Source organism: Miniopterus schreibersii (genome assembly GCF_964146895.1).
Source record: "Miniopterus schreibersii genome assembly, chromosome: 12".
In the NCBI taxonomy this organism is placed as follows: Eukaryota; Metazoa; Chordata; class Mammalia; order Chiroptera; family Miniopteridae; genus Miniopterus; species Miniopterus schreibersii.
In genome coordinates, this window is record NC_138112.1 from 44,359,758 (window position 1) to 44,381,378 (window position 21,621).

Below are 21,621 nucleotides of genomic sequence, written 5' to 3' on the forward strand. Positions count from 1 at the left end.
TCAACACTTTCATAGTTAAGTAGTCATCTGGTTTTTAATCTAATAGATTTTTCATCTAATAGATAAATGGAATGAAAATTTAAGTAATTAAGATTAGCAGAAGATAATACCTTTTTTTCTTAACATGATGCTAGTATTTTATTTTTACTTTAAAAAAGACTTGTCAGTTTTTTTCTAATAACATGAAAATGAGTTTGTAAAATGTTAGACAAAAGATAGTGGAGACTGGCTAATTGAGGGGAACATTTATTCTTTTAAATACGTTTTTTGGCCCAGCTGGGCGTGGCTCAGCGGTTGAGCATCTAGGATCCAGGAGATTGGGGTTCGATTCCCCGTCAGGGCACATGCCCGGGTTGCGGGCTTGACCCCCAGTCTGGGGCGTGTAGGAGGCAGCCAATCAATGACTCTCTCATCATTGATGTTTCCATCTCTCTCTCTCCCTCTCCTTTCCTCTCTCTGAAATCAATAAAGATATATTTAAATATATATATATATATGTTTTTTGGCATCCTCTGATTTTTCTATTTTACAAAAATAGTAGTTTTAAAAAATGTATATACATGCACATAGTACATAATTTTAAAATGTGCAAAAGGATATATAATGAAGAGTAACTGCCCCTCAGCTCTGTTGCTCAGTTGTCCATTTATCCCTCCTAGAGGCAACCATCAATTTTCTGGCTTTTTTTTTTTTGCCAGAAATAATCTATGTATTTATAAGTATATACATGCTCTTTTTTTATTCCTTTACCTTTTCCATAAAAGGTGGTATTATTAGACATTATTTCATCTTGGCTTTTAAAATTTATCATGAATGCTTTTCCATAACAATATATGTTAAACCACCTCATTCCTTTTTTTAGAAGCACAGTATACCATTACAGAAATATGCCAGTTTTCCCAGTGTCCTATTGGTGGACGTTTCGTTTGCAGTCTTTTGCTATCAATGTTGCAATGAACACATCATTTTTTACACATTACAGATTAACTTCAGGATAAATCTTTAGAAATAGAATTGCAGGGTCAAAGGTAATGGGCATTTAAAATTTGATAGGTGCTGTCAGATCCCCCTCAAAACCCCCACCCTACCCCACCCATCCTCCTAGAGGTTGTGCTAATTTATAGCCCTATGAGCAATATAAGAATCTCTATTACCTTTGTCGATTTATCAGTTTTTTTGGCCTTTGTAAAAAATGAATCTTGTCATTTTAATTTGGATTTTTCTGAATGAATCAGGTTGAGTGTCTACTAACGATTAAGAGCCATTTGTATATTTTTTTCTGTATACTTTCCATTTATATCTTTTGTCCATCTAATTAATTGTTGGTCTTTTTTTATTAGATTACAAATGATCTTTATATGTTAACAGGAATTGTCCCTTTCTCTTTGATCTGATATACTTTCTTTTCTGGCCAATTGTAGCATTTTGAAACATTGCATTTTATGTTTGAGACCATTGATATGTAATGTAAAGGTGTGTGTGTATGTGTTTGTGTGTATGTGAAAAGTGGAATATTCCTAATATATATGTATATATATATTTTGCTCCTTTTCAGTAAAGCAGATTATTAAATAATCTTGACACTCAGGAAGCTGGGCTTCAGTGGTAAGCTAATAGTGGGCTGTGGTCTAGTGGAATCTTTTTTTTCCTCCTAATCCTTACCTGAGGACGTGCTTGGGGGGGGGGGGGAGGCGAGAGAGAGAGAAAGAAGGAGAGAGAAACATCAGTGTTTTTCAATCAGTTTTCCTCTGTTATGACCCCCAACCGGGGATTGAACCCGAAATCCAGGCATGTGCCCTGACCGAGAATTGAACCTGCAACCTTTTGGTGCACAGGACAGCGCTCAACCAATTGAGACACTCTGGCTGGGTGGTCTAGTAGAATCTTGCTTGTGTGTGACCTATTGAATTAGAGTCTGTGTTTTAAAGTCTTCAGGTCATTTGTGTGAACGCTAAAGTTAGGGAAGTGCTAGTAGAGAATTTGCCTGGCCTGAAAGGCTGTAACCTCCCAAAGAAGGTATACAGATTACTGTTTGTGTGGGGGCTAGGGTCTCATGAACTTGGTTCTAAATTGGACTGCTAAAAATATTTGAGTGGGTTTTTGTGCCTGGAGGAACTGGTCGCAGGATGTCTATGGATATGGCTTTATTTATCACTGGAATGTTTCATTTCCATAGGGTTCCTGAGGGTCCAGAATTTATTAGGATTTAAATAGAATTTCTAGGTAGAGGCTTTAGGTTTAGGGACAAGTTATGGGGAGAGGAAACTGATGAGAGCTGGGCAGACTGAGGAGTTCAGCCAGGAGGAATAGCGTTTAAGTCTGCATTTAAAGCTCCGTGGGAAAGCAGAGTATTAACCCAGGAACTGGGACAGAAACTCAGGATCTTGGTCTAGGCCAGGGGTCCACAAACTTTTTCTGTAAAGGACCAGACAGTAAATATTTTAGACTTTGTGGGCCATAAAGCCTCTGTTGTGACTACTCAACTCTGCTCTTGTAATATAAAAGTGAAAAGGGTTCCTAGACCCAATTCCAAAGTATATGTAGGAGGCTCCCCACACCAACAAGCAATACTCGGACAGTAGCAGGGTGTCTGAGAAGTCAACTCAATTCTGACACTATCTACCTGGAGATAGCTTCAGACTGCCCAGATAAAGGGCTCAGTCCCATAAGACCACTCTCCACATCAGATGCCCATCACAAGCCCAGTTTGTTACCTGTACTTCTGATCTACTGGCTACAAATTTGATGTTCCAATGACCCCTTCAACTCAAGATGGAAGTTATAAGTCCAGGTTGTTACCTGTTCTTGTCACAGTATGGCCACAAGTCAGAGGTTCCCACAACCCTCTCCTTGCTTTCAATTAATTTGCTAGAAGACTTACAGAACTCAAGAAAACTCATTTACTCACTAGTTTACCGATTTATTACAAAGGATATTAACGGATACAAATCAACAGCCAGATGAAGAGATACATAGGGTGTGGCCCCCAACAAAGGAGTTTCTGCTCTTGTGTAGCTTGACGCCCAGTACAGTGGCACATGGAAGAGTTTTAGTTCCCCATTGTAGAAGCTCTCCAAAAGGGGCCCATGAGCTGTCCTTTTGGGTTCTTATGGAGGCTTCTTTACATAGTCATGATTGACTAAGTTATTGGCCAACCTCAAGCCCCTCTCTCCTCCCAGGATTTTAGGGGGTGGGGCTAAGAGTTCCAATCCTCTGACCACAGGGTTGGCTCCTAAAGCAACCAGCCTCCACCCTTGGATGGGGTCCAGAAGTCACCTCATTAACATAACAGGAAACACCTGTTTTGTTTGCGTTCCTCCTTAGGAAATTCCAAGGATTTTAGGGGCTGTGAGCCAGGAATGGGGATGAAGACCAAATATGTATTTTTTATTATAAATGACAATAATACAGAAAGCAACTGTGGATAATCCCAAGGCTGTGTGTGCCTGTGTTCTAATAGAATTTCACTTATTAAAATGGAATAGGAGAGATTTGTCTCGGGTCAGTAGTTTGCAGCTTCTGGTCTAGACTCACACTGTGAGAATAGGGAATAATCTGAAGCTTCTCAGGTACATGCCTCAGGCTCCTCTGCTGCGTAACAGATTTCAGATTTAAGGCAATGGGCTGCTATGTACCTCCTACATTACTGGTGAAGTCGGGCCTTGTAAAGCTCTGCCAGGTCTTTTCTCAGTGCAATGACTGGGTGGGGTCTTCAGGTAGAAGCTCTTTATTACCTGAGCTGGACAGGTACTAGATTCTCATGGTTAGGTCAAAAGACTTTTTAATCCTGTTTTGTTATTCCATTTTACCTTGAAAATGGTTTAGGCAGTGTTTCTCAAAGTTTGGTTCTTAGCAACCTGCCTTAAATCAACTGTGGGTCTTAAATTTGGAGATGGCTCTTCTAGAATTATTTAAAACTGATGGTGAGTTCTAGGAAGGTCATTAAAAAAACAAAACACCTTTTAATGATGTTGGAAAGAGCATCTTAAAAAGAAACTTCCTTTGAAGTCTAATACAGAGAAGTTTGCAAGTACAGCTTAATCAGGGAATAATCATAAAGTGAATTCACTCGTGTAATCAGAGACAGGTCAAGAAGTAGAAAATATTAGAACACAGAAGACCCACTTAGTGGTCCACCCTTCCTCCCCAGAGGTAACCACTATTGATTGTAATTTCTGACATCTAGATTAATTTGCTTATATTTGAAATTTATGTAAATGGAATCACACTAAATGTGTCTTTGCATCTGGGTTCTTTGGCTAAAATTTAAGAATTTTCCTGATAGAATATGCCATTATTTATCCATTTTACCTTTGATGGATATTTGAAATTTTTCCACTTTTAGGATGTTACAAATAATACCTCTATGAATTTCCTGTTCTTCACATCTTTTGGTGTGCCTCAGTAAATATCACCTAACAGATTTCCAAAGTGACTGCACCCATTTCCGTTGTACTAGTAGTTTTAGGAGAGCTCTAGATCTATACCACCATCCAGGGTAGAGGGATTACCTGGGTATATTGCTCTTAATAAAGCTGTGCTGAGACTATAGCGTGATTTCCTACCTTAGAAAGCATTCGAAGGCTTCTTAACCCTTCTTTCAGCTAGTTAGAAGGGATTGCTCATCATTTGTTGCATTAAGCCCTCAAAAGTTTGATTTAAGCCTGTTTCTACTAAAATCATTAATTTCTTTCCCAAAATTAAAAAATGGGTATCTGTGCATGTGAATATACCAATATATATCCAGAGATAAAATAACTATTAGTCTTACTTTGGTAATAAAATTTTTTTTCCTAGTCAAAAAATAATGATCATAAGTAAATGACTCCAGAAAAAAAAGGACCATTAAAGATTTTCAGACTGAAATATTATGGATTAGACTGATTACCAAGGGATCATACTGAGAATCACTGCCAAAGATGTAGAGGGGTGTAATTATGTGCCCAGTCTTTTGTGTTTTATTACATTTACCCTCACACAAATGCTATAAAGTGAGGGGGCAGTGGGTATGCTGTCTATATTCTAGAGATGAGGGGACTATAGAACCAAACAGGTAAGTAAGCTCACTACCAAGATAAATGTCTCTTGTGAACAGTGCTGCTGTAAACAAACATTCACGCACATGTTCTTGTTTGGGTACTTGTTTGCAGTTCTTCTGGGGTATAAGCCTAGGAGTAAAATTGCGGGGCCATATGATAATTGTGTTTAACTTTTTGAGAAGCCACCAAACTCCCACAGCAGTGGAACCATTTTACATTCCCACTAGCAATGTCCACGGGTTCCAATTTTTCTACCTCCTCATCAATACTTTCTATTTTCCATAATTTCTTGGTGTTTTGAATGGTACTATTGTCTATATAGTTGTTTGTTTTTTGACTTAATTTTCTGTGTGTTTTTGGTGTACAGGAATATGTTTTTTTTCTATGTACCTTGTATCTAGTGACCTTAAAATTCACTTGATAATTCTGATAGTTTGTGTATTTATTGGATTTTCTTTGTGTATCTGAATTTCTGATTTCCAAGTGCTATCTTATTTTTTGTTCCTTTTTCATAGTAGTTTGTTATCTTATGGATGCAATATTCTGTGAGTGGTTTGGAGGATATTTATTAGAATTTAAACTCTCTTTAAATTTTTCACTACCTTAGTTTCCTTTGTGGTTGATTCTATTGCTTTTTGTTTTGGTCCCTCTTATTTTGTAAGTACTTTATAGATATCTGGTGATCTTTGGTTATCTATTTATGTTTACAGAGGACTAAGATGGTTGGTTTTGGTAGCTGACATTGGCTTCCTCTCAGTGTTTTGAGGTCTGTTTTTCTAAAAGAACTTTTCTCCAAATGGGATTACTGATTGAGAGCTCTGCGGGAGTTTGCTTTAAGGGCCAGAAGCAGCCAGTTAGGTTGGAGACCTAAAACTTATTCTGGGGCTCCAGTGCTATGAAGACTTTTCTTTAGGTTGTTTTTGTTTCCTTTCTCCTGATCCCCCTCTTCTCCCACCTCCATTTGTGGATGTTTGGCACAGCCTCAGGCTCAGCCCTACTTCTCTTTTATCCCTAGCACCCCCATGCTGGATGCTCTTCTCCGAGATCTGGATACTAAGCCTGGGGAACCAAAGTTTATACAGGAAGTAAGACTGTCGTGAGTGGCTCTGCTGTTCTGTGAGCAATCGTTTAATTACATTGATTTCCCTTAATTCAGCTTCTTTTCCTGAGTTTGGTGTTTTCTGTTTAGGGGGCTGGGGCAGCTCTTGTTTCCTTATAGTCCTTGCCTATGCTTGTTTTGCTCAGTTTGTTATTTCCTATGCTGTGGCTTCTTTGGCCAATCAATCTCATCTGTTTCTTTTAGAATTTCTTCCCCTCCTTTTTTCCCCTTCCCTTCCCTTCCCTTCCCTTCCCCTTGTCCTTCCTTTCCCATCCGTCCCTTTCTTCCTTCCTTCCTGCTTATTGTTGGGTCTATTTCTTATTTTCAGATTATCATGAATTCTTCTTACAGTTATGAAAAGTTTGGACACAAAACACATGTATCTACTCCACAGCTTAAATAAAAAATAAGTGCAATCGAAACTCCTTATGCTTTTCTCTGATTGTATCGCAGCCCCCTCGTGCATCTATTAATATTGTGTGTATTTCTAAACAATAAAGAGCATTGTTTTGAATGTGTTTGAGCTTTGCATAGTGACATACCGCATGAATCCTTCTGCATCTTGTTTTTTTCCATTTATCATGGTTCTTTTGTTTCTTCACTCTCTTAGCATACTGTCTTTCCTGCTGGTTCAGTGGAATTTGGATAAGGAGGAGAAGTCAGGCCATGTATTTCTAGTATAGCTTTTTAAAAAGGGAGATTGAAGCACCTTTTGAATACATTGTCACTATAGACATGTCAGAGAAAGGACTTGGTGTTACCTCTTCTTGTTTCAACTGGTAATGATAGGTGAATGTGACACCTTGCCACGTTACACAAGCCAGGCAATTGAGTCTTGCTGCTGACCTCTATTTGGTGTTATAAATCCTTTTGGAGACAGACACCATTCATTCGTGTTTAGGGTTTAACTGAGGTTTAAATGAAGAGTTGAGTTCTTATTGCTGGAAGGACTTTTTACAAGCCATTTATTACAAACTATACTAAACAAACCCAGGCCCAGAAAAGGTGAGTGACTTGTCTGAGGTGATCGGGGGAAAACACAGGGATTAGAAGCCGTAGTTGCAGTTCCTTATTTTCTTCTACCTTACTACAGTGAACCAGAAGTTAGTCTTCTTTTGTTAACATTCAACTTTGATTTTTTGCCTGTCTTTTAAAATACTTATTTGAATGCCAAGAGATTTTAGTACATAAGAATGAACATACATCTTTGAATTAATGCCTACTTGTTGTGTTTTCCTTAGGATCAGAATGGTTTCAATACCAGAATACTATGAAGGCAAGAATGTTCTCCTCACTGGAGCTACTGGTTTCCTAGGGAAGGTGCTTCTGGAAAAGTTGCTGAGGTCTTGTCCTAAGGTGAATTTAGTGTATGTTTTGGTGAGGCAGAAAGCTGGACAGACACCCCAAGAGCGAGTAGAAGAAGTCATCAGTGGCAAGGTAAGTGTGGAAAATAATAATTTGGAGGAGAGGAAAAAGTGGTGGTTGTGTATATATTTCTTCAGTATTCTGAAAAAATTTAGTAAAAAATACCCTACAGAATGGCAGTAAACTGGATATGACTTGTGATCAGTAGGAGAAAAAAGCTTTTCTCTATGATGGGTAAAATTGTATAACAAGTTCTAAATTACTTTTATGGTAGGTATTTAATGTGTTTTTAGAAAATTTGAGCAGGTTATTTGTGACTACTAGGTATTTTAAGTAGACTTCAGAATATCATCATAATTAAGAGGTAGTTTCTAACGACCTCCTATGCCGTGAGACAATATACTTTGATACCACTTAAAAATTTGTAAGCACTGATTGCTCCCCACAACAGTATTAAAGGGAAGCAAAGTCACATACTCCTATTTGACAAATAAGAACATGACAGAAGGGTCAAATAGAATACAAGAATATGTCATACATTTTGAACCTTTAGAAAAATACAGGGCAGGCAAAAGTAGGTTTACAGTTGTGAGTATGTGAAACAGTTTATTCTTGTATTATTAATTAATTATTGTATTGTTTTTCATACAAACAGCTATAAGCCTACTTTTGCCTACCCCTGAATTGCTAAGAAAAAATGGAAATGAGCTGGAGTAAAATTATTTCACAGTCATAAGCTTTTGAATACTCTCAAAATGAATGAATTTATCTGACATTCATTCATAGTAAGTTTAGTGTAGTTAGCTATGTAATTTTTTAGTTATTGGGTAGGTATGTGGTAGTGGTACCTTTTAACCTTTAATGACTTACATTTGAAAAACAAAAACAAAACCAGAAACCTCTGAATCACTCTGAGTTAAAGATTGCTGAAAAGTGTAAAAAGATACAATGATTAATTATAGACTTACAACTCTCTAGAGTTAATAAATAAAAAATTTATTAGACATGATTTGTTTTCCAGTCGGTTTTGATCTTTATGAGAAATCCATTAAGTAGCTAGTTAATAGTAACTGACATTTGTTGAGTACTTACCTTGTGCCAGGAATTGTGTACAAAGCATGTCACATGTGTTTATCACAATAACTCTTTAAGGTAAGTCTGGTGTTATTCCCATTTATAAGATCATATAGTTAGTGAGTGTTTGAGCCAATGTGTAATTCTGGCAGTCGACCCAGAGCTTATGCTCAGGTAGGGGCGGATGTTGCTAGATCCCATTTTACAAATATGGACAATGAGTCTCAAGAGTTTATAATATTATCTGAGGTTATGTAGCTGATTGATGGTGGAGATAACACAGGTGACTTGATAACAAATCCCTATTATTTTTCCACTTCATAACATTTCTTCCCCAATAGATAAGAAAGTAAGGGAAAGATGATGGAAGGCTTTGCTGTACAATGGGAGAAATCGTTTTTAGAGTGATGGAGGTGCTACTTTAGGTCCAATGGTCAGAAAAGTTCTCTGAGGTGACATTTGGGCAAAGTCCTGAGTGAATGAGGAAGAATCCATGTGGGAATGTGGAGGAAGAGTGTTCCAGGCAGAGGAAATGGCAAGAGCAAAGGCTCTGAGATGGGAACTGCTCAATCGGTGGAAAGAACATCAGGGCAAGCTGTGATTTTTATTTTACTGGGCTCTGTATAAAGCGTGTAAAGTGAATATTAAGTGCTAGGGTATTCCCTACCAACGCTCCTCCTCTCTCTAGGTGATCTTTCTGCCTCCTAAATAGAATAAAATTGTTAGTTTATTATTACTTAAAAGTTTTGCTTGTTTGACTCGAGGAAGAGCACTTCAGACAAATACCTATACTTACACATGAGAAAAGTGTAGCTGATATTAACTTTAAACTCAAAGAATTATCACATGAAGTTTCTAGGTACTTACTTTTAAAAGTAAGATGGGAGTTAATATTTCATTTATCAACATAAACAAAATAACTGTGTTTGAAGTATTTGCCATCATTTAAAGTATGATAGGTACAAAGTTCATTTTCAGTTTTTCCCCCAAGAAGTGAGAAGATGGACTGAGCTCAAATTCATGAGAAAATTATTTGAGTTGATAGATTGACTGCAGTGTAATGCAGATTTATATCATTACCTTGTGGCTATACTTTTTCATATCTGCCAAATAGGTTGAAAGATTCTGTTCATTAAAGGCAGTGTGATTCTCAGGCTTTACATTTTCAGACCACTTTATCCTCTTAAAAATTATTGGGGACTTCAAAGAGGTTTTGTTTTGTGAAGTTTTGCTTCATTATCTTACTGATATTTATCATATTAGAAAGTAAAACAAATTTGTAAAGTAAAGAATATACAAGCACATATTCCATTAGCCATCAAAGTGATGATGTCATCACACATGTAGCCTTTGGAAAATTCCTCTCTATCCTTGTGAGAGATTGAAAGTGAAAAATGCAAATAATGTCTTACTGTTAGTATGAAAATAGTTTTGACCTTGTGAACTATCTAAAATAGTCTTGGTGACTTCTAGGATCCTTAGACCACACTTGAGAACTGCTGCTGAGTAAGAGTGTACAGTGTTGCTTAGATCATTTGAGGACAGCCTGCTGGTACATTCTTATTGATATACCTAATAGGGGCAAATGTTCATACTTTAAGGAAAGAGTTAACTTTTACAGACACCCAGAATTGATTTGAACCTAAGCTTGGCAGTAAGGATTCAGAGAATGAAGTTAGGGTCAGAAGCAAAAGTTATAAGAATTCTATGAGCTCAAATTTGGGACACATAAGGAATTTGATGCTGTAGGCATATCCCCAAAAGGAATTTCAATTATAGTATTTATTCATATTCATTTTATTTATTTATCAGAAAACATTTATTGTGCCTACTTAGTGCTAGGCACTTGACTTGATGCAGGGGGTTGAATTCAAGGATAAATAAGACAGTCTCTGCCTTAACGGTGCCTATAGTCTAGAGAGTTTTTAAGAGGGAGGAGGGAAGGAAGAGAGAGTGTAGAAGTTGAAATTAAGGGCCTGAGTATAATATGAAAGATTTGGGGCTCCCCTTTGGGGTCTCCAGGGCAGTGCTTCTAAAACTTTCCCTCCACAGTAAGTCTAATTTGTTAAGAAAAAGAGTATCTTCTACTTGAAGGCCAAAATTTCATTGAACTTTTTTGGCTTAGCCTAAACATATGGACATTATTTTCAACATAAAAATGCATTTTCCCCAAATATTTGTCTAAAATATTTCACTAGAATACTCCACAAATTATACATTTTTCTTATATGTTTAATTCCCGTCTCACACATCCTGCCACTTAATCCTAGGGCCACTCATGCTCCATTATGTATAGCGTTACTGGCGAGTCAGTAAATGAGTAGTTTTTATGGCAGGTAGCAGTGAATGTACACTTAAAGTTAGTAAGAAACTTATAGGTAAGCCTACAGTGATTTTCAAGCAGATGTAAAGAACATAGGCAAAAAGCATACACCATAATGGGACATTGTGTTATAGTAGAGTTTCTCGATTTCAGCACAATTAACATTTTGGGCCAGATAATTCTTTGTTATGGGAAGCTGTCCTGTGCATCGTAGGATGACGGCAGCATTCCTGGCTTCTACCCACTAGATGCCAGCTGCTTCCTTCCCTCACCCTCCCAGTTGTGACAACCAAAAATGTCTACAGACATCAGCAAATGTTCCCTGGAGGCAAAAATGGCACCAAGTTGAGAACCGCTAATTTATAGGAATGTCTCTGGGAAAAGAAACTCCACTAAATTAAAATAGTTGACCATGAAATAAATTCTGGAAGGGGGAGTAAAGTATATTAAAGAGGGCATTCATTAGTGAATGTAATAAAGTAGGAACTAATTGGGGTACCAGTGGGGGAAAGGAGTATTGAATAGAGATGGTGGCTAGAGGAGGGAAGAGTATCGTGTTTGTGATGTAACTTGTGAAGCAGCATGGTCATGTCTTGGTTGGAGATATATCATATGAAAGGGAATTAAAGATTATTAGCAATCTGAGAGAATGAAAAAATGTGAAATAAAAAAGTATGTATTCAAGGTGTTAAGTACTTTTTTGGTCACTCCTCAGGTTCTTTTTCTCTGCTTGCCCCTTAAATATTGATACTCTTCAAAGTTTGGTTCTAGGCTTGATCTCTTCTTACTAGGTCCAGTTAGGTGATTACTCGGCACTGTCTGTTTTATGTTAGATGAATAGCTGTGCTTCAAATTAGATTTGGAAAAAGCTTCATGTGGCCTGGACCGTGGTTACCCAGCACTGCTGTTACCGGGGTGTGGTTGGTAAAATCTGTGTCAGTCTGGCGCTCCCTTCTCTGAACTCCATACCCGCAGAGCCAGTGACCGCCACTAGACCTGTCTTCTGGGGTCACATAGGCACTTTATACTCAACAGTCACAAAACAGTTTTTGAAAAACCTTTGCAAACTTGTATCTTTGTAACTGTACTACTTTCACTTCCAGTGTTTTCTACCTACTGAACTTATTTCCCTAACAAATGGTTATCATGTCTGTCTCACCCAGCACTCTGCTGTTTATATTTAGGGCCCACATACTGAGCAAACAGATGCGACCCCTGTCCTCATGGACTTTATATTCCTTAACCCTCACACCCAGTCATTGGCCAGGCCTTGCTGAGTTATTTTTAATGTCTCAAATATATCAATCCTCTTTCATTTCTAATGGTTACACACACTGCTCCTCGGCCTGGAACACTTTTCTTCTACTTTATAATCTCAGGTCTTTCTCAAGCTGAGTTAGTTGTTTCTTCCTGTGCAGCCCATAGCACTGTAATATTACCCCTATTTTATTACTTATAACACTATATTTTAATCGTCTGTTTACTTATCTAGTTTTTCCTTGTAAATTAAAGTCTGGATTTTAGAAATCTGAATGGCCATTTTAAACATTGTGCTGATATTTGTTCTGCTTAAGTCTATTCTGAGGGATAATATCATCTAATCAACAAAGGCATGGACAGTTCAAATTTAACTGCAAACTACCAGCTCTGTATCTTGGGCAAGTTACTTAACCTCCCCGATTCCTCAGGTTCCTCACCTGTGAAATGAAGATAATACTGTGGGCCTCATAAGGTGTTTTCTCTATGGAATGATAACAGTTAAGAATAGCAACCTTAGGATTTGCATAGTCGAAGTTTTAAAAATAGTGATCCGCCGTGGGGAAGAGGGAGATGATCATGGGTTTTAAAAGTTGAAAAATGCTGCCCTAAACTATTTTTTCCCCCCTTTAATAGCTCTTTGACAGATTGAGAGATGAAAATCCAGATTTTAGGGAGAAAATTATAGCAATCAACAGTGAACTTACCCAGCCTAAGCTGGCTCTTAGTGAAGAAGATAAAGAGGTCATCATAGATTCTACCAATATTATATTTCACTGTGCAGCGACAGTCAGGTTTAATGAAAATTTAAGGTAAGTAAAGATATTTTTCTGATATTTGAACTTCAACATGGTTAAAAGATCTAATTTGAATTCTACTTTTCAGTCAAGTTGTTTTGAAAGTGATTTGAAACAGTTGCTTGTAGCTTTCAATGTCCTACACAGTGTGAAAAGAATTTCCTTTTTCTTGTTATCAGTTTAAAAACATTGGATAGCTAGTGTATATTTAGTAGAAGTTGCCATGCATGTTAATATGGGACAGGGGAAAGCCAAGAAATAGGAGTTAGAGAGTAGAAGAAAGGAAAATTCACCTTGGGTAGGAGTGTTAGCCTTAACAACCAATAGTGTCTGTTTCTTCTTATCTCCATCCTTTGAGAAGCCTATAACTCAGCAGCTTTATTTTTCTACTCACATATATCCATCTGAAAATTTAAAACCAGCTCAGATTTGCAGAGGAAGATAAAGCAGCTTACAAATTTAAGTCATACCTTGTTTTTGTTTTAAAACTTTGTTAGCTGTGTTAGGGGCAAGGTACACTGGATATAATTTTAATTTAAAAAATAATTTGGACTTAATTCAAGATGCCTCTTTCAAGAAAAAAAACCATTCTGATGTTCGCTATTTTAAAAAATGAACAAATATGCATTTCAAATAATGGCATTTAATTCAGAGCATTCTTTTTGATGGTATGTTCAAAATACAATTTTATAATGTTAATCTAATTGTACTGTCTATGCCAGTTAAATTGGTACAGACTTCTTTAGGTTTCACAATTACATGAAGGCCCTTTTCTTAAAATGCTTTTAAATTAAATTCTGATTAATTAAATTGAGATTATTCCCCATATTGCCTTCAATATGAAAGTGTAAACCTTAATCGACATTCTATAATGTGAGAGTTCAGTGCCAAAGCATCACAATGTGTTTTGCCTATATTCTAGGTGAGGGCACTATAAATAGTCCCTTATATTCATGTAATAGTCTTTTATCGTTTTTAGGGTATTTTCTCATCCAATATTTTATTCCATGCTAACATTACCCACTGTAGTAGTATGGGCAAATCTAGTTTATACTTGAGGAAGTTGAAGCAGCACTGTGTAATAGAAAGCTGATGAGCTTTGGAATTACATACCTTAATTCTAATCTTGACTTTATTACTGGGTAATAATAACCAATTATTTACTTTTTATTTCTTTTTATGCAGCTATTAGGTATTCATGATTGAAAAGTGACAAAAGAATCTTGTTAGAACTATTGTATAATCACATTTTCATAAAATGTATATATGTGTATTTATAGACATGTCTTTAGATATTTGCCAATTATATTTGAATAGTGCAATTACAGGTAGGTTTTTAGTATGAAATAGTCAATCTAACGGATATTTTTCCTCCACAGTTCTAGCTTTTATTATATTTTATTACTTTTTTCATAACCAAAAGAAAGAGTTCACACAGCCTTAAGAAACTGTTTTCAAGAAAAAAGTATATAGATGTAGGTAATTGTGGTATGTATAGTCCTTGGAACAGGCAACAGTAATTAGGGTGAAACTCATCAAAGTACAGTGCTTTCAGGGTGCCTTCTCTCTCTCTCTGTTCCCCTGGGGTAAGCAAGGCTACCATTAATGAAAGAGAAATCTTTTCATTATTATCCTTTCTTCTGTACTAGAGATACCATAGAGGGGGTGGTAGATAGGTGAACAAGAAAATTTATTGTTCTTCCTGGTCAAGGCATGCAGGTTTGCAGACCAAAGCCTCATCATTAAAATTATTGTTTTCTGTGAAGCACATTTAATGGTGATACTACATTAGATTTGGGCCAGACATTCTAAAATACTGTGGGTTGGCATATAATAACTACTCACAAAACAGTTACTCTTTATAACTACTTTTTAAGTTAACCCACAAATAAAAAATGGCACATTGTGCTCATTATTTTGGGAAAAACCAAGAGAAATTGCCCACAGATCCTATTTGCTAAGTCCATACAGTCTAATAGAGGAGTAGGAATATGCTTAAATAACCATAATATAGGATAGAAAATAAGGAGTTTCTGAAAAGTATACATTAGTGACTGTGAGTAGGTGTTAAGAAAGAAGTGCAAGTAAAGATTGGTGGTTAGAAAAGATCTAGAAACTGTTGCATTTAAGGGCATTGATTCTCAAACTTTAGAATGTATTCTGAATCTTAAGAATTGGAAGATGTATTAAAAAGGCACAGTCTTGGACTGTGCATGCCAAATTTAGATCCTTTAGTTTTGGGATGATACCCAGAGACTACTCATTTTTAGCAAGAGCATTGGATGTGATTTAAATTACAGGTGTCTGGGTCCCCTACCCTAAGATTGATTAATTGGTTCTTAGACATCTGTGTTTATAGCTTTATTAAGTTTTTAAAAATCAGCAATATTGATGAGGTCTCATCTAGATAGTATTTTCTCAGAGGTGGGGAAGAGGGGAATGAGAGATCAGAATGACTAGGGGAACTTACTTAAAATGCAGTTTCAGAGTCTTCACTTCAGACATTAAAAAGTGTCTGAGGTTGAGGTCCAGCAATCTGCATTTTTAATAAACTCAGGTGTCTGTCATGCCAAGTATGAGATCTCTGGTTTAAAGTCTTAGAAGTATCAACATAGATTTTGAACAACCCAGCATGTCTGTAGAAGACAGGTGAACAAGAACATTTACTGACAGCTCAGGTTTTCTTTTCTTTTTTTTAAAGTGGTTTGTTTCTATGTCTGTATTAATGATGGATCATAATTACAAAGATTTGTTAATTTCCCCCACCCCTACCCCAAAGCCACTATTATTTAGTATGCATTTATGACTCTAGATAACCAAAACATAATGAGAACATTATTTTTGTTTAGTATTAAATACTTTCTCATCTAACATGTCAGGGTCTTAGCCTGAATTTCAGTGGAGTAGAAATTGGATGGTGGTAAAATAGAGTGAGGTTACTAGCCTGGCAACGATACTAAGAGTTACTTATGTTGGCACAAAATGCCTTTAGGTTTGAGCTCTCAGGTACAGAAGGGCGGGAAGGGGTAGAAAGGCACAAGAGTGTTTCCTCTCTAGTTATTTCTTGTTTTCAGTGACCCAGAAACTCTGTCACCATCCTCAGGATCCCGTAACAGAATATCCTTTGTGTTCTGCTCCCAAAAAACGTTACTGTCCTTACCCCTATTGTTTTGCAAATGCAAAAGAAGATAGCACATTGCCTTACAGTCTAGCGGATAGTATCCTCTCTGTGAAATGTCTTTGCTGCCAGATTTCCATTTGAACACATTTCCCCCTCAGTTGAGATAAGGAAGAAAAAAGATACACTCATGATTGTAAGACCCCAATCCAGTTACTTCGTTTTAAAAAAATTAACTTCTAGTATGTTTCTTAGGCTCCTGCATACTATTAAGTTAAGAGAAAAAAAAATAAAGCACAGGAGTTTTTCCTTTCATGAATTATTTCTTATTCCTGGTGACCCAGAACTTGTTGTCCTGTCCTTAGGAACCTGTAACAGAATATTCTCTGTATACCTCTTCCAAACATTGTTTTGTAAATGTGATAGACATCAAAGCACTGCTTTACAGACCAGTGGACCAGATTCTGTGGCAATCCTGGCCCCTTAAAAGAGTGGCTGGATTTTTTTCTTAAATACTGAAAGTGTAAGAATTTTGGAAAGTACTCAAAACTTTATGTTTAAAGAAAAATTATTGTGGTCTGTCATTGAACATATATTGTTTTACATAAAATGTAAACATAGAATTTCTACTTTACTTATAGAAACAATTTCCATATTTCTAATTTTTTCTTTGTTATAATTTTCATGATGTGATGATATTCCATCATGTTGATATAACAATTTATGTAATGTTCACTTAGTATAGCAAATTTAGGGAATTTTAATTTCTTTTTGTTTGAAAAATTTGGGTTAGAACAAGTTTTTCTCTAAGTTAATTTTAATATGTTAACTAGATTAGTAACTATCATTTCTATACTTTCTGGTACTTTGTCCTAGGCTCTTTTGGATCAGTTGTATCAGTGTCACCTACAGTATATTACTATGCCAGTTTTACCACAGTATTACTGGTATTGAGTATTTCAACTCTTTCCCCCCCTCAGACCTCAAGCTGTAAACGTAAGTTTAATAGAAAGCAAAAACTATCCATCATCTTACTACCTTAAGTAATATTTATTGAATGGCTGTTTTGGGACTGCATTAGGAATAATGCTACATACCATTATTTAGTATTGCTAAATACTATTACTTAGCAAGCTATCTATTTCATTTAATTTTATACAGATCCTATTAGATAGATTCCATTATTGTTCCCATTTATAAGTGAGAAAACTGAGGCCTGAGTGCTTGAGTGACTTTACCAGATCACCTATTCTATCTGATAGGTAACCCAAGCTAGGAATTGAACCCAGGGCGTATTCCAGAGTCTTGTTCTTAATCTTACTTCACTTCATAATGTATGTATTTTTTCAATATTCATCTAGATTTTCCATGTTTTATAGTTGTCATAATTATTTTAATGGCTATAGTCTTTCATTGTGATAAAATACCTACTTTATTAAATCATTCATAGTGAATATTTGGGCTCCCTAGGCTATTACTGTTAATAGATGATGCTTCATTGATTTTTTTCCTTCATATTTACTTTGTATTTGTGAAATTATTTCTAATAAATTTTAAGAAGGGAATATATAGGTCACTTTGGGGTCTTGCATGTATGTTTTGTAACATATGTACTACTTTTATTATAATACCCCTTTTGTAACTAATCTTAAGAGGCTTGGACTAATTGCTACAAAGAAGGAAATAAACATTCATATTTGGTTATATGTTAATATAATTTAATGCTTCTGAGTTTTATTGGTGACTCTGCTTTAGCATTTTAAAATTAACGATTCTCTGAAATCAATAAAAATATTAAAAAATAAAATAAAATTAACAATTCTAATATTTTCTTCTTGTGATACAGCCATATAATGAAACAATATACTTTTAATAGTCAAGATGCAAAAGAAGTCTAACATGACTTCACAATGGACACTGAAAAGCCAGAGACACAGAAATGATCTATGTTTATTTCTGAGCAATTTAAAAATTCTAGTGAGATTTATTTTATAATCAGAAAATATTTCTTTTTAAATATGAGTGATAGAATGGATGTACTTCATATTGAAATAAAATACACAAAATCAGAGCTAAGGGATCAGTTGTAAAGAAAATGTCTCTCTTTAATGGAAATAAGATTTATTTTAGCAGATGAAATAAATGACATAGCTTCCTAATTTTTTTAAAAAATATGTCTTTATTGATTTCAGAGAGAGAAAAGAAGAGGAAGAGAGAGAGATAGAAACATCACTGATGAGAGTCATTGATCCGCTGTCTCCTGCACTGGGGGTCGAGCCTGCAACGTGGGCATGTGCCCTGACCAGGGATCGAACCTCAATCTCCTGGACATAGGTCGATGTTCAACCGCTGGGCCACGCCAGCTGGGCAACTTCCTAACTTTTTATTGTCACTTTTTCTTTTACAGAGATGCTGTTCAGTTAAATGTGATTGCTACACGACAGCTTATTCTCCTTGCACAACAAATGAAGAATCTGGATGTGTTCATGCATGTGTCAACAGCATATGCTTACTGCAACCGAAAGCATATTGAAGAAGTAGTCTATCCACCCCCTGTGGATCCTAAGAAACTGATTGATTCTTTAGAGTATGTTGGTTTGAAATTTATATGCATTTGCTCTGATCCTAAAAGTTTGGATCCAAGTTTATCTATATGTACCTCTTGGTCAATTTCTGTTTCTCTCTACTCCATAAAAATATATATACACCCACACACACATACACATATATAGATACACACACATAATATATATGTATATGTACACAAACACATTTATCTCCATTATTCAACAAATTATTGCATATCTATGTTTTTTTTATTGTATAGATTTATGTCTAAATAACTTGATGAAGTCAGTGTAGAGTTTTCACTTTTGACCAAGTGTGGTGGTTGGAAGAAGGCCTTTGAACAGACTGATCCATGATATTAGGGCCTCTGTTTTCCAGAGAATCAGTCTTAATGAATAAGTACTTGATACCCATAGGAACTAATGACTGCCTATTCACTAGCAAGTTTCTAATTTATTAAAAGATTATTCTTTTTATTTTGACCAATGAAGTATATCTGTAGAGGTACCTTTATTAGGGAATCAGAGGAGTCATGGTCCTTTAATTGACACTCTGAGCGTTACTATTTGTCATCTTTCTGAGGTCTAGGATCCTATCAACAACTATTGCATGAGAAATATTTGGATATGGATTAAGTGAAGTATGCTTATGCCATGACCAGCATTTCATTTACTTCATTCAGCCTGTGCTCTCTTATTAGGTGAAACAACACAGGATCAGAGCAAAAACAAAAAGCTTTTCTTTATTATTATAAAAACCTTCCAGGATCCATCATATCTTCACATATTTGTTAGAGAGAGAAAAAGAGAAACATCGTTGTAGAAACATCCATCGGTTGCCTCCCTTATGTGCCCTGACTGGGGATCAAACCCAAAACCTAGGTATGTGCCCTGCCTGATAATCGAACCTACAGCCTTTTGGTGTATGAGATAACCCTCCAACCAGCTGAGCCACCTGTATAAAGCATGAACTCATTAGTAATTGTAAACCACAGTGCAACATACTTAATGGCGTTTCTTTTTAAAAATTAGTTTATCAGACTATTTTATGAGGGAAAACATCAATTCAAGGCCTTAGAGAGAATAGAAAGTCCCTGTTTTTGAAAGCAAACGACATTGAAAAGCCCCTTTGCTCCCCTGGAGTTTGTAATTTCCACATTACCAACAGAACCAGCTCACAGGTGGATCTTCTTCATATTAGGCATTGCTCAGGTACTTTTGGACTGCAGCTGAAAAGCTGTGAAGGGTAAAAGGGGGGTAAGTGGGAAGGCATAATTCCCGCATAAAAGAGCGAGGAGGCTGGAATGGAAGTTTTCTGAGCAGTGGAATAAAGCCAAATCCCTAAGACCCCACGTCTTGGCAGTCATGTTCGAGGTAGAGGAAGATGGTAGGAAATTGCAGTCCTCACTAATTTCTAAATGATGAATACAAGTGTCAACCAAAATATTGCACCAGAGGCATGTAAACCACTGAGAAGGTTTCCTGGCTGGTGTGGCTCAGTTGGTTGGAGCATTGTCCCATGCACTGAAGGGTCACAGGTTCAATTCCCAGTCAGGGAGCGTACCAGGTTGCATATTCAATCCCCCATCGACCCCTGATCAGGGTGCATATAAGAGGCAACCAATCGATGTTTCTCTCTCTCCTTCTCCCTCTCTCTCTAAAAATCAACTTAAAAAAAACAAAAACATATCCTCCAGTGAGGATTTAAACAAAACAAAACAAAAAAAGACTGAGAAGTTCCCAGAAAGAATAACTGCAGATGGTGATGATACTCTATATAAATTTTATAGCATGGTTCAATTTTATTGTTCATCTTAGTTTTTGTTAGTCTCACTAGTGAGGGCATACTGTTTCCAGTAATATTGAGAATATTAGACTTTTTCTATTGTAAATTATGTTCACTGCACATGTGTATAATTAATATGGTGTTCAGTGGTTATATATACATCTATAATTCCTAATCTGAAACCCATGGGGCCAGCTGTATTTTGGAATTTTTTTGGATTTTAAAAAGGAATAGAATCTATATACTATATAATATGAAATAACTTCAGTTAGGTCTGGGGTAGCAACCCTGATCAAGCACATAATAAAGTATATGAATAGTCATACTAAGTGAGTTCTCTAAAAAAAAAGAAAGATCATTAATCAGTTCAGATCAGCTTTGCTGCCTACCATATGATTATGAAAGAACTCTAGATTTTCAGACCTTTTTGGATATAGAAATTGGGTATAAGAGATGTGAACTTGTAGTTGATGTATAATGAAAAGAAGACTAACTCCCATATTTTTAGCAAAAGTTGTCAAATCATTGGGTCAGAGAATAGATGTTTGAATATGCAAAGTAGGTGGTTTTTTATTTTATAGGAAAACATCTGAAAATATTTTTGCATGCTTTCTTTGTTTCCCAGGTGGATGGATGATGGCCTCGTAAATGATATCACTCCCAAATTGATAGGAGACAGACCTAATACATACATATACACGAAAGCACTGGCAGAATATGTTGTACAACAAGAAGGAGCAAAACTAAATGTGGCAATTGTAAGGCCATCGATTGTTGGTGCCAGTTGGAAAGAACCTTTTCCAGTAAGTTGTTAGAAATATTTTAAATAATTGGAATTGAAAATTTTCAAAGAGTTGGCAGTTGTTTGATTTAAGCGATGTTCCTCACTGAATATAGCCGGCTTAAGATGGCTATAGAAAGAGGACACGTTCATCATATTTTTATTTCTAATTTAATGCTGTGTTTAGGAATGCAGATCAACATTTTAAAGATCTTAATTGAAAATTAAATCAAAAGACTATCATGTTGTCTTGATCAAAGAAGATCTTGCCCTATGTGTTTTCTTCGTGATTGATGAGCTTGGACTTTTGACACCTCAGCATTTGTTGGCTTTTAAAATGATTTGCTGATTAGCTTCCCTTGAAAAAGTGAAGGGAATAGAGATGAGAATATTCAGGATCTTATTTTATTTCATT

General features: G+C 36.1%; 1 protein-coding gene across 2 annotated transcripts in view; it reads left to right on the forward strand.

Annotated features, from left to right (window-relative positions):
* The window catches only part of FAR1 (fatty acyl-CoA reductase 1), a 51,764-nt gene that overhangs the window by 14,516 nt on the left and 15,627 nt on the right, over positions 1 to 21,621 (forward strand). For both annotated transcript variants that reach the window (XM_081154571.1, XM_081154572.1), the window contains exons 2-5: positions 7,380 to 7,575; positions 12,794 to 12,969; positions 18,480 to 18,659; positions 21,051 to 21,228. In XM_081154571.1, the coding sequence (XP_081010697.1) occupies positions 7,387 to 7,575; positions 12,794 to 12,969; positions 18,480 to 18,659; positions 21,051 to 21,228 (723 nt within the window). In that variant the 5' untranslated portion in view covers positions 7,380 to 7,386. The remainder of the gene's footprint in view (positions 1 to 7,379; positions 7,576 to 12,793; positions 12,970 to 18,479; positions 18,660 to 21,050; positions 21,229 to 21,621) is intronic.